At 52.0% G+C, this 12519-nt stretch overlaps 1 protein-coding gene across 1 annotated transcript; it reads right to left on the bottom strand.

Annotated features, from left to right (window-relative positions):
* Positions 1-1662: 1662 nt before the first annotated feature.
* LOC139533375 (mucin-2-like) lies at positions 1663-12283 on the bottom strand. The gene is made up of 3 exons (XM_071331421.1): positions 12084-12283; positions 7512-7758; positions 1663-7245 (listed from the first exon to the last, which is right to left on the bottom strand). The coding sequence occupies exons 1-3, from the start codon at positions 12253-12255 to the stop codon at positions 1827-1829; spliced, it is 5838 nt and encodes a 1945-aa protein (XP_071187522.1). The 5' UTR covers positions 12256-12283; the 3' UTR covers positions 1663-1826.
* Between the last annotated feature and the right edge of the window lie 236 nt (positions 12284-12519).

Below are 12519 nucleotides of genomic sequence, written 5' to 3'. Positions count from 1 at the left end.
TCAGTCTGTGTCCCTCTCTCTGTCTGTGTCAGTCTCTCTCAGTTCCCAGGTGGCGTCAGTAATCAGTCTGTGTCCCTCTCTCTGTCTGTGTCAGTCTCTCTCAGTTCCCAGGTGGTGTCAGTAATCAGTCTGTGTACCTCTCTCTGTCTGTGTCAGTCTCTCTCAGTTCCCAGGTGGCGTCAGTAATCAGTCTGTGTCCCTCTCTCTGTCTGTGTCAGTCTCTCTCAGTTCCCAGGTGGCGTCAGTAATCAGTCTGTGTCCCTCTCTCTGTCTGTGTCAGTCTCTCTCAGTTCCCAGGTGGCGTCAGTAATCAGTCTGTGTCCCTCTCTCTGTCTGTGTCAGTCTCTCTCAGTTCCCAGGTGGCGTCAGTAATCAGTCTGTGTCCCTCTCTCTGTCTGTGTCAGTCTCTCTCAGTTCCCAGGTGGTGTCAGTAATCAGTCTGTGTCCCTCTCTCTGTCTGTGTCAGTCTCTCTCAGTTCCCAGGTGGTGTCAGTAATCCGTCTGTGTCCCTCTCTCTGTCTGTGTCAGTCTCTCTCAGTTCCCAGGTGGTGTCAGTAATCAGTCTGTGTCCCTCTCTCTGTCTTTGTCAGTCTCTCTCAGTTCCCAGGTGGTGTCAGTAATCAGTCTGTGTCCGTCTGTCTGTCTGTGTCAGTCTCTCTCAGTTCCCAGGTGGTGTCAGTAATCAGTCTGTGTCCGTCTGTCTGTCTGTGTCAGTCTCTCTCAGTTCCCAGGTGGCGTCAGTAATCAGTCTGTGTCCCTCTCTCTGTCTGTGTCAGTCTCTCTCAGTTCCCAGGTGGTGTCAGTAATCAGTCTGTGTCCCTCTCTCTGTCTGTGTCAGTCTCTCTCAGTTCCCAGGTGGTGTCAGTAATCAGTCTGTGTCCCTCTCTCTGTCTGTGTCAGTCTCTCTCAGTTCCCAGGTGGCGTCAGTAATCAGTCTGTGTCCCTCTCTCTGTCTGTGTCAGTCTCTCTCAGTTCCCAGGTGGTGTCAGTAATCAGTCTGTGTCCCTCTCTCTGTCTGTGTCAGTCTCTCTCAGTTCCCAGGTGGCGTCAGTAATCAGTCTGTGTCCCTCTCTCTGTCTGTGTCAGTCTCTCTCAGTTCCCAGGTGGTGTCAGTAATCAGTCTGTGTCCCTCTCTCTGTCTGTGTCAGTCTCTCTCAGTTCCCAGGTGGCGTCAGTAATCAGTCTGTGTCCCTCTCTCTGTCTGTGTCAGTCTCTCTCAGTTCCCAGGTGGTGTCAGTAATCAGTCTGTGTCCCTCTCTCTGTCTGTGTCAGTCTCTCTCAGTTCCCAGGTGGTGTCAGTAATCAGTCTGTGTCCCTCTCTCTGTCTGTGTCAGTCTCTCTCAGTTCCCAGGTGGTGTCAGTAATCAGTCTGTGTCCCTCTCTCTGTCTGTGTCAGTCTCTCTCAGTTCCCAGGTGGTGTCAGTAATCAGTCTGTGTCCCTCTCTCTGTCTTTGTCAGTCTCTCTCAGTTCCCAGGTGGTGTCAGTAATCAGTCTGTGTCCCTCTCTCTGTCTTTGTCAGTCTCTCTCAGTTCCCAGGTGGTGTCAGTAATCAGTATGTGTCCGTCTGTCTGTCTGTGTCAGTCTCTCTCAGTTCCCAGGTGGCGTCAGTAATCAGTCTGTGTCCCTCTCTCTGTCTTTGTCAGTCTCTCTCAGTTCCCAGGTGGCGTCAGTAATCAGTATGTGTCCCTCTCTCTGTCTGTGTCAGTCTCTCTCAGTTCCCAGGTGGTGTCAGTAATCAGTCTGTGTCCCTCTCTCTGTCTGTGTCAGTCTCTCTCAGTTCCCAGGTGGTGTCAGTAATCAGTCTGTGTCCCTCTCTCTGTCTGTGTCAGTTCCCTGTTGGCGTCAGTAGGTTATACTCTGCCAGCAGTACAAAGCTGTTCTCCCTGATTCTCCTGACTCTCACCAGATCACTACAGTCCTGAATGTGGATCAGCCCCCCGTTGTTGCGGTTGTGGTCGTAGTCACGTTCACGGTCGTTGAGGGTCACCCCGGTGCGTTTGTTACAGTACTGAGTATACAGGTATCTGAAGCCTATAGATAGAATCATTCCCAGCCCGGATGCACAGCCTAGAAGAATACCCAGCTCCCAGGCATTCTGTCTGGCCACGATGTCCGGGGTCTTCCCCTCTCTCTCTGGAGCTCCAGGTCGGATCTTGGTGTTGGGGTTGGGGTGGGGACCTATTGAGCGGTTCTGGGAGATCGAACCTCCCTTTACGCTGGGGACTTGACGTGGGGTGGACTTGGGAGGAGCCAGGGGGGTTGGAGGGGTGAGGGGGTCGGTTTGAGAGCGACGGGGGGCGGGGGAGGGTTTATGGTGGGGTGAGGTGGAGGGAGAAGGAGGGGTAGAGGGGGCCACATGATTGGATGTCTCTGTTAGCTTTAAGGGGACCACGGTGCCAGGGTTGGGGGGGTCCTGCTCTGGGTTACTCTGGGGAAAGTTAGGGTTAGGAGGGTCCTGCTCTGGGTTACTCTGGGGAAAGTTAGGGTTAGGAGGGTCCTGCTCTGGGTTACTCTGGGTAAAGTTAGGGTTAGTGGGGTCCTGCTCTGGGTTACTCTGGGTAAAGTTAGGGTTAGTGGGGTCCTGCTCTGGGTTACTCTGGGTAAAGTTAGGGTTGGTGGGGTCCTGCTCTGGGTTACTCTGGGTAAAGTTAGGGTTGGGGGGGTCCTGCTCTGGGTTACTCTGGGTAAAGTTAGGGTTAGTGGGGTCCTGCTCTGGGTTACTCTGGGTAAAGTTAGGGTTGGTGGGGTCCTGCTCTGGGTTACTCTGGGTAAAGTTAGGGTTGGTGGGGTCCTGCTCTGGGTTACTCTGGGTAAAGTTAGGGTTGGGGGGGTCCTGCTCTGGGTTACTCTGGGTAAAGTTAGGGTTAGTGGGGTCCTGCTCTGGGTTACTCTGGGTAAAGTTAGGGTTGGTGGGGTCCTGCTCTGGGTTACTCTGGGTAAAGTTAGGGTTAGTGAGGTCCTGCTCTGGGTTACTCTGGGTAGGGATTGAGGCAGGAGAAGGCTCTGGTTGGGGGTATGTAGATGGAGGGGTAGAAGTGAAGGTAGGGGTGGATGCGGGGAGAGTGAAGGAGTTTGGGTTTTGGGTTTTGGTTGAGTCTGCAGAGTTTACTGCTGAAATGTCCATGTCTCTATTAGAGGACTGGGACTTGGAATGAGAGGAGGGAGTGGGTGTCTGGGTGGGGGTGGAGGTTGGAGTGAGTTCCTGGGTGGAGGTTGAGATGGAGGTTGGAGTGAATTCCTTGGTGGAGGTGGGATTGAGTTCCTGGGTGGAGGTGGGATTGAGTTCCTGGGTGGAGGTGGGATTGAGTTCCTGGGTGGGGGTGGGAGTGAGTTCCTGGGTGGGGGTAAGTTCCTGGGTGGGGGAGGGATAGAGTTCCTGGTTGGGGGTGGGAGTGAGTTCCTGGGTGGGAGTAAGTTCCTGGGTGGGGGTGGGAGTAAGTTCCTGGGTGGAGGTGGGATTGAGTTCCTGGGTGGGATTGAGTTCCTGGGTGGAGGTGGGAGTGAGTTCCTGGGTGGGAGTAAGTTCCTGGGTGGGGGAGGGATTGAGTTCCTGGTTGGGGGTGGGAGTGAGTTCCTGGGTGGGAGTAAGTTCCTGCGTGGGGGTGGGAGTAAGTTCCTGGGTGGAGGTGGGATTGAGTTCCTGGGTGGGATTGAGTTCCTGGGTGGAGGTGGGAGTGAGTTCCTGGGTGTGAGTAAGTTCCTGGGTGGGGGTGGGAGTGAGTTCCTGGGTGGAGGTGGGAGTGAGTTCCTGGGTGGGAGTAAGTTCCTGGGTGGGAGTGGGAGTGAGTTCCTGGGTGGGGGTGGGAGTGAGTTCCTGGGTGGGAGTGAGTTCCTGGGTGGGAGTGAGTTCCTGGGTGGGGGTGGGAGTGAGTTCCTGGGTGGAGGTGGGAGTGAGTTCCTGGGTGGAGGTGGGAGTGAGTTCCTGGGTGGAGGTGGGAGTGAGTTCCTGGGTGGAGGTGGGAGTAAGTTCCTGGGTAGAGGTGGGAGTGAGTTCCTGGGTGGAGGTGGGAGTGAGTTCCTGGGTGGGAGTAAATTCCTGGGTGGGGGTGGGAGTAAGTTCCTGGGTTGGGGTGGGAGTAAGTTCCTGGGTGGAAGTGAGTTCCTGGGTGGGGGTGGGAGTGAGTTCCTGGGTGGGGGTGGGAGTAAGTTCCTGGGTGGGGGTGGGAGTGAGTTCCTGGGTGGAGGTGGGAGTGAGTTCCTGGGTGGGAGTAAGTTCCTGGGTTGGGGTGGGAGTAAGTTCCTGGGTTGGGGTGGGAGTAAGTTCCTGGGTTGGGGTGGGAGTGAGTTCCTGGGTGGGAGTGAGTTCCTGGGTGGGGGTGGGAGTGAGTTCCTGGGTGGGGGTGGGAGTAAGTTCCTGGGTGGGGGTGGGAGTGAGTTCCTGGGTGGAGGTGGGAGTGAGTTCCTGGGTGGGAGTGAGTTCCTGGGTGGGGGTGGGCGTAAGTTCCTGGGTGGGGGTGGGAGTAAGTTCCTGGGTGGGGGTGGGAGTAAGTTCCTGGTTTGGGGTGGGAGTAAGTTCCTTGGTGGGAGTGAGTTCCTGGGTGGGGGTGGGAGTGAGTTCCTGGGTGGGGGTGGGAGTGAGTTCCTGGGTGGGGGTGGGAGTGAGTTTCTGGGTGGAGGTGGGAGTAAGTTCCTGGGTGGGGGTGGAGGTGGGAGTAAGTTCCTTGGTGGGGGTGGAGGTGGGAGTAAGTTCCTGGGTGGGGGTGGAGGTGGGAGTAAGTTCCTGGGTGGGGGTGGGAGTGAGTTTCTGGGTGGAGATGGGAGTGAGTTTCTGGGTGGAGGTGGGAGTAAGTTCCTGGGTGGGGGTGGAGGTGGGAGTAAGTTCCTGGGTGGGGGTGGAGGTGGGAGTAAGTTTCTGGGTGGAGGTGGGAGTAAGTTCCTGGGTGGGGGTGGAGGTGGGAGTAAGTTCCTGGGTGGGGGTGGAGGTGGGAGTAAGTTCCTGGGTGGGGGTGGAGGTGGGAGTAAGTTCCTGGGTGGGGGTGGAGGTGGGAGTAAGTTCCTGGGTGGAGATGGGAGTGAGTTCCTGGGTGGAGATGGGAGTGAGTTCCTGGGTGGGGGTGGAGGTGGGAGTGGTTGGCTGATGAGAGGATAAAGATTGCGTGGCCACAGGGTTGGGTGTCTGTGTCAGGGTTAGGGGAGCCATGGTGCTCGGGTCTGTGGCCGGGTTGGAGGGGTCTGGCTCTGGTTCTGTAGCCACATGGAGGCCCCCCTGCTGAAGGAGGGACTGAGGTGGAGGGAGCCTTAGACTGGGGGTAAGGGGGATAGGTTCTGTACCAGTTGGTGGCTGGGTCATAGGTTCTGTACTGGTTAAGGGCTGGGTCATAGGTTCTGTACTGGTTAGAGACTGGGTCATAGGTTCTGTACCGGTTAGAGACTGGGTCATTGGTTCTGTACCGGTCAGAGGATGGGTAATAGGTTCTGTACTGGTTAAGGGCTGAGTCATAGGTTCTGTACCGGTTAGAGGATGGGTCATAGGTTCTGTACTGGTTAGAGACTGGGTCATAGGTTCTGTACCGGTTAGAGACTGGGTCATTGGTTCTGTACCGGTCGGAGGATGGGTCATAGGCTCTGTACCGGTCGGAGGATGGGTCATAGGCTCTGTACCGGTCAGAGGATGGGTCATAGGTTCTGTACCTGTTAGAGGATGGGTCATAGGTTCTGTACTGGTTAAGGGCTGGGTCATAGGTTCTGTACCAGTTGGTGGCTGGGTCATAGGTTCTGTACTGGTTAGGGGCTGAGTCATAGGTTCTGTACTGGTTAGAGGCCGGGTCATAGGTTCTGTACTGGTTAGAGGCTGGGTCATAGGTTCTGTACCGGTTAGAGGCCGGGTCATAGGTTCCGTTGTCAGGGCCGGAGCCAGAGATTCAGTGCTGGGGTGAGGGTTGGTTAGGGCTAGGAATGGATCTGTAAGCAGGCGGTTGGATAGGTTCTGGTACTGGGTCTCTAGGGGCTGTTTTAGGGTGGGGTGTGGGGGCATAGGTTCTGAGCTGGTCCAGGACTGGGGCCTGGTCTGAGGTTCTGGGTTAGGTAGATACTGGGTCTGTGGCCTGGTCAGAGGTTCTGGGTTAGGTAGATACTGGGTCTGTGGGCTGGTCTGAGGTTCTGGGTTAGGTAGATACTGGGTCTGTGGTCTGGTCAGAGGCTCTGGGTTAGGTAGATACTGGGTCTGGGGCCTGGTCTGAGGTTCTGGGTTAGGTAGATACTGGGTCTGGGGCCTGGTCTGAGGTTCTGGGTTAGGGAGGTACTGTGGCCTGGTCAGAGGTTCTGGGTTAGGTAGATACTGGGTCTGGGGTCTGGTCAGAGGTTCTGGGTTAGGTAGATACTGGGTCTGGGGGCTGGTCAGAGGTTCTGGGTTAGGTAGATACTGGGTCTGGGGGCTGGTCTGAGGTTCTGGGTTAGGTAGATACTGGGTCTGGGGCCTGGTCTGAGGTTCTGGGTTAGGTAGATACTGGGTCTGGGGCCTGGTCTGAGGTTCTGGGTTAGGGAGGTACTGTGGCCTGGTCAGAGGTTCTGGGTTAGGTAGATACTGGGTCTGGGGTCTGGTCAGAGGTTCTGGGTTAGGTAGATACTGGGTCTGGGGTCTGGTCAGAGGTTCTGGGTTAGGTAGATACTGGGTCTGGGGTCTGGTCAGAGGTTCTGGGTTAGATAGATACTGGGTCTGGGGTCTGGTCAGAGGTTCTGGGTTAGGTAGATACTGGGTCTGGGGGCTGGTCTGAGGTTCTGGGTTAGGGAGGTACTGGGTCTGGGGGCTGGTCTGAGGTTCTGGGTTAGGTAGATACTGGGTCTGGGGTCTGGTCAGAGGTTCTGGGTTAGGTAGATACTGGGTCTGGGGTCTGGTCAGAGGTTCTGGGTTAGGGAGGTACTGGGTCTGGGGGCTGGATGTCAGGCTCAGGGTCGTTTCAGGAAGCTTCACCCCTTTATTCTCCATCCCTCCAACCGTCATCTCTTTATCTGTCATAGCCTCATCTTTCATCCCTCCATCCTGCATCTCTACATCCTTCCTCCCTCTATCTGTCTCTTCACCCAGTGACAGGGAGAGAGGTTCAGGGCTGGGGGACAGGTCAGAGGTTATGGTTGGGGCAGCAGAGTTGGTGAGTGTGGTGACCTCTTCCTGTAGTTCTGAGAGGGCGCTTCCTCCTTCCACCAGAGTGGCAATCCTCCAGCCCGGGAAACGACGACTACTATCATGCAACACTGCAGATTCGATCCGTGCCCAGTACACAAAATATGACTGGACCACAGTGATGCTGAGAGAGAGAGAGAGAGAGAGAGAGAGAGAGAGAGAGAGAGAGAGAGAGAGAGAGAGAGAGAGTTTTAAAATACAGTTAGAGAAGTTCCCTTCCTCACTCCTCTCTCCTCTTCCTCCTCTCCCTCTCCTCCCTCCTCACCCTTCTCCCTCTCTTCCCTCCACTCCACTCCCCTCTCCTCTCCTCTCACCCTCCTACCTCTCCCTCTCCTCTCCTCTCCCCTCCGCTCCTCTCCCCTCCTCTCCCTCTCTTCCTCCTGTACTCACTAGAAGCGTATGTCTCCTAGAGCTGTATCCGGGGCCCTCCAGACGAACGACAGATTTCTCTTCAGCTGTTTGTCAGAGTGCGTGAGGGAGTCATTGTCGCCGAGGCAACGCTGGGTGTGTGTTCCGGGAGGGGTGACGGTCCATGTGCCCGCCACCCTGCTGCCCCCCCGACCCCGACCCCCGGCGATGCCTAGCGACCGAGCCTGTAGAAGGAACCCCATGAAGTCTCGGGTACTCCGTACCGTCACTATGGAAACAGGGACAGGGCAGTGTCATAATACATTAATATTAATAAGGTATTTACTACTATACGCATCTATCAACATAACATGATTCCCATTGGATCCTGACTGACTTAGAACAGCTGTACACTATACAGTTGAAGTCGGAAGTTTACATATACATTTCAACTTAGTTTTATCACAATTCCTGACATTTAATCCTAGTAAAAAAATTCCCTGTCTTAGGTCAGGTAGGATCACCACTTTATTTTAAGAATGTGAAATGTCAGAATAATAGTAGAGAGAATGATTTATTTCAGCTTTTATTTCTTTCATCACATTCCCAGTGGGTCAGAAGTTTACATATACTCAATTAGTATTTGGTAGCATTGCCTTTAAATTGTTTAATTTGGGTCAAATGTTTTGTGTAGCCTTCCACGAGCTTCCCACAATAAGTTGGGTGAATTTTGGCCCATTCCTCCTGACAGAGCTGGTGTAACTGAGTCAGGTTTGTAGGCCTCCTTGCTCGCACACTCTTTTTCAGTTCTGCCCACAAATTTTCTATAGGATTGAGGTCAGGGCTTTGTGATGGCCACTCCAATACCGTGACTTTGTTGTCCTTAAGCCATTTTGCCACAACTTTGGAAGTATGCTTGAAGGTCATTGTTCATTTGGAAGACCCATTTGCGACCAAGCTTTAACTTCCTGACTGATGTCTTGAGATGTTACTTCAATATATCTACATAATTTCCCTCCCTCATGATGTCATCTATTTTGTGTTGTGCACCAGTCCCTCCTGCAGCAAAGCACCCCCACAACATGATGCTGCCACCCCTGTGCTTCACGGTTGGGATGGTGTTCTTCGGCTTGCAAGCATCCCCCTTTTTCCTCCAAACATAACGATGGTCATTATGGCCAAACAGTTCTATTTTTGTTTCGTCAGACCAGAGGACATTTCTCCAAAAACGACGATCTTTGTCCCCATGTGCAGTTACAAACCGTAGTCTGGCTTTTTTATGGCGGTTTTGGAGCAGTGACTTCTTCCTTGCTGAGCGGCCTTTCATGTTATGTCGATTTAGGACTCGTTTTACTGTGGATATAGATACTTTTGTACCTGTTTCCTCCAGCATCTTCACAAGGTCCTTTGCTGTTGTTCTGGGATTGATTTGCACTTTTCGCACCAAAGTACGTTCATCTTTAGGAGACAGAACACGTCTCCTTCCTGAGCGGTATGACAGCTGCGTGGTCCCATTGTCACGACTTCTACCGAAGTCGATGCCTCTCCTTGTTCGGGCGGTGCTCGGCGGCGACGTCACCGGTCTTCTAGTCGTCATTGATCCATTTTTCATTTTCCATTGGTTTTGTCTTGTCTTCCTACACACCTGGTTCCAATCCCATTCATTACATGTTGTGTATTTAACCCTCTGTTTCCCCTCATGTCCTTGTCAGAGATTGTTTATTGGTATGCTCGTGATTTATGGATTGGTGCGCGACGGGTTCTTGTACCCACGTTTATTTTATTATGTACTTTGGTTTTGGAGTTTTTGTTTTAAGGTATTAAAACACTCCATTTATACGAAGTTCGATTCTCCTGCGCCTGACATCCCTGCCACCGACACACACGACATGACACCCATGGTGTTTATACTTGCGTACTATTGTTTGTACAGATGAACGTGGTACCTTCAGGCGTTTGGAAATTGCTCCCAAGGATGAACCAGACTTGTGGAGGTCTACAATTTTTTTTCTGAGGTCTTGGCTGATTTCTTTTGATTTTCCCATGATGTCAAGCAAAGAGGCACTGAGTTTGAAGGTAGGCCTTGAAATACATCCACAGGTACACCTCCAATTGACTCAAATGATGTCAATTAGCCTATCAGAAGCTTCTAAAGCCATTACATAATTTTCTGGAATTTTCCAAGCTGTTCAAAGGCACAGTCAACTTAGTGTATGTAAACTTCTGACCCACTGGAATTGTGATACAGTGAATTATAAGTGAAATAATCTGTCAGTAAACAATTGTTGGAAAAATGACTTGTGTCATGCACAAAGTAGAAATTTGTGGAGTGGTTGAAAAACAAGTTTTAATGACTCCAACCTAAGTGTATGTAAACTTCCGACTTCAAATATATATACAAAAGTATGTGGACACCCCTTCAAATCAAGCATACAGCCATGCAATCTCCATAGACAAACATTGGCAGTAGAATGGCCTTACTGAAGAGCTCAGGGACTTTCAACGTGGCACCGTCATAGGATGCCACCGCTCCAACAAGTCAGTTCGTCAAATTTCTGCCCTGCTGGAGCTGCCCCGGTCAACTGCCCCGGTCAACTGCCCCGGTCAACTGCCCCGGTCAACTGTAAGTGTTGTTCCTGCCCCAGTCAACTGCAAGTGCTGTTATTGTGAAGTAGAAACGTCTAGGAGCAACAACGGCTCAGCCGCGAAGTGGTAGGCCACACAAACTCACAGAACTGGACCGCAGAGTGCTGAAGCGCGTAAAAATCATCTGTCCTCGGTTGCAACACTAACTACAGAGTTCCTAACTGCCTCTGGAAGCAACGTCAGCACAAGAACTGTTAGTCGGGAGTTTCATGAAATCGGTTTCCATGGTCGAGCAGCTGTACACAAGCCTAAGATCACCATGCACAATGCCAAGCGTCGACTGGAGTGGTGTAAAGCTCGCCGCCATTGGACTCTGGAGCAGTGGAAACGCGTTCTCTGGAGTGATGAATCACGCTTCACCATCTGGCAGTCCGTCGGATGAATCTGGGTTTGGTGGATGCCAGGAGGTCGCTACCTCCCCGAATGCATAGTGTCAACTGTAAAGTTTGGTGGAGGAGGAGTAACGGTCTAGAGTTGTTTTTCATGGTTCAGGCCCCTTTGTTCCAGTGAAAGGGTATCTTAACGCTACAGCATACAATGACATTCTAGAAGATTCTGTGCTTCTAACTTTGTGGCAACAGTTTGGGGAAGGCCCTTTCCTGTTTCAGCATGACAATGCCCCCGTACACAAAGCAATGTCCATACAGAAATGGGTAGTCGAGATCTGTGTGGAAGAACTTGACTGGCCTGCAGAGAGTCCTGACCTCAACTTCATCGAACACCTTTGGGATGAATTGGAACGCCGACTGCGAGCCAGGCTTATTCGCCCAACCTCACTAATGCTCTTGAGTCTGAATGGAAGCAAGTCCCCCTGCAGCAATGCTCCAACATCTAGTGGAAAGCCTTCCCAGAAGAGTGGAGGCTGTTATAGCAGCAATGTTCCAACATCTAGTGGAAAGCCTTCCCAGAAGAGTGGAGGCTGTTATAGCAGCAATGTTCCAACATCTAGTGGAAAACCTTCCCAGAAGAGTGGAGGCTGTTATAGCAGCAATGTTCCAACATCTAGTGGAAAGCCTTCCCAGAAGAGTGGAGGCTGTTACAGCAGCAATGTTCCATCATCTAGTGGAAAGCCTTCCCAGGAGAGTGGAGGCTGTTATAGCAGCAATGTTCCATCATCTAGTGGAAAGCCTTCCCAGGAGAGTGGAGGCTGTTATAGCAGCAATGTTCCAACATCTAGTGGAAAGCCTTCCCAGAAGAGTGGAGGCTGTTATAGCAGCAATGTTCCAACATCTAGTGGAAAGCCTTCCCAGATGAGAGGAGGCTGTTACAGCAGCAAAGAGGGACCAAATCCATATTAATGCCAATGATTTTAGAATGAGATGTTCGACGAGCAGGTGTCCACATACTTCTGGTCATGTAGTGTATCTCTAGCTAACTAAACTCTTTCTACACTGTGTCCTTCTGTGGAACTCTGAAACTGTGTTCAAACTTAGAAGAATAGCAGTGAGCTAGTGCCCTACCTGTCACCATGTACACTATGTAGTGCCCTACCTGTCACCATGTACACTATTTAGTGCCCTACCTGTCACCATGTACACTATGTAGTGCCCTACCTGTCACCATGTACACTATGTAGTGCCCTACCTGTCACCATGTACACTATCTAGTGCCCTACCTGTCATCATGTACACTATTTAGTGCCCTACCTGTCACCATGTACACTATCTAGTGCCCTACCTGTCACCATGTACACTATGTAGTGCCCTACCTGTCACCATGTACACTATTTAGTGCCCTACCTGTCACCATGTACACTATGTAGTGCCCTACCTGTCAGCATGTACACTATGTAGTGCCCTACCTGTCACCATGTACACTATTTAGTGCCCTACTTAGTGCCCTACCTGTCACCATCTACACTATTTAGTGCCCTACCTGTCAGCATGTACACTATTTAGTGCCCTACCTGTCACCATCTACACTATCTAGTGCCCTACCTGTCAGCATGTACACTATTTAGTGCCCTACCTGTCACTGTGTCCCCAGGCAGGTATATGGAGGCAGAAGTATACAGCGTGACGTGGCTGTGATGAGGATCCTGGGGCTGAGCGCGGATGTGACCGGGACTCATTTCCAAGCAGGAGGCGGGGCTAGCGCCGTGGGAGAACCCCAAAGTGGGACGAGTCAAGGAGAAGGACATGGCCACCCACAGAGGCAACAACAGAGAGATGGACATCGTTACCTGCGGGAGAGAGAACACACTGCAACAGATAAAACACACTGCAACAGATAAAACACACTGCAACAGATAAAACACACTGAAACAGGTAAAACACACTGAAACAGATAAAACACACTGCAACAGGTAAAACACACTGCAACAGGTAAAACACACTGAAACAGGTAAAACACACTGCAACAGGTAAAACACACTGCAACAGGTAAAACACACTGAAACAGATAA

Source organism: Salvelinus alpinus, chromosome 11 (assembly GCF_045679555.1).
Source record: "Salvelinus alpinus chromosome 11, SLU_Salpinus.1, whole genome shotgun sequence".
Classification (NCBI taxonomy): Eukaryota; Metazoa; Chordata; class Actinopteri; order Salmoniformes; family Salmonidae; genus Salvelinus; species Salvelinus alpinus.
Note: the sequence above shows the minus strand (reverse complement) of the source record. Positions and strands in the feature narration are given on the sequence as shown.

Coding starts and splice junctions, on each gene's coding strand:
- LOC139533375 (XM_071331421.1), bottom strand. CDS start 12,255: ATGTCCTTCTCCTTGACTCGTCCCACTTTGGGGTTCTCCCACGGCGCT. Junction 7,759..12,083: donor GCCTGGGGACACAGTGACAG/GTAGGGCACTAA, acceptor CTGTTTCCATAG/TGACGGTACGGAGTACCCGA. Junction 7,246..7,511: donor CTAGGAGACATACGCTTCTA/GTGAGTACAGGA, acceptor TCTCTCTCTCAG/CATCACTGTGGTCCAGTCAT.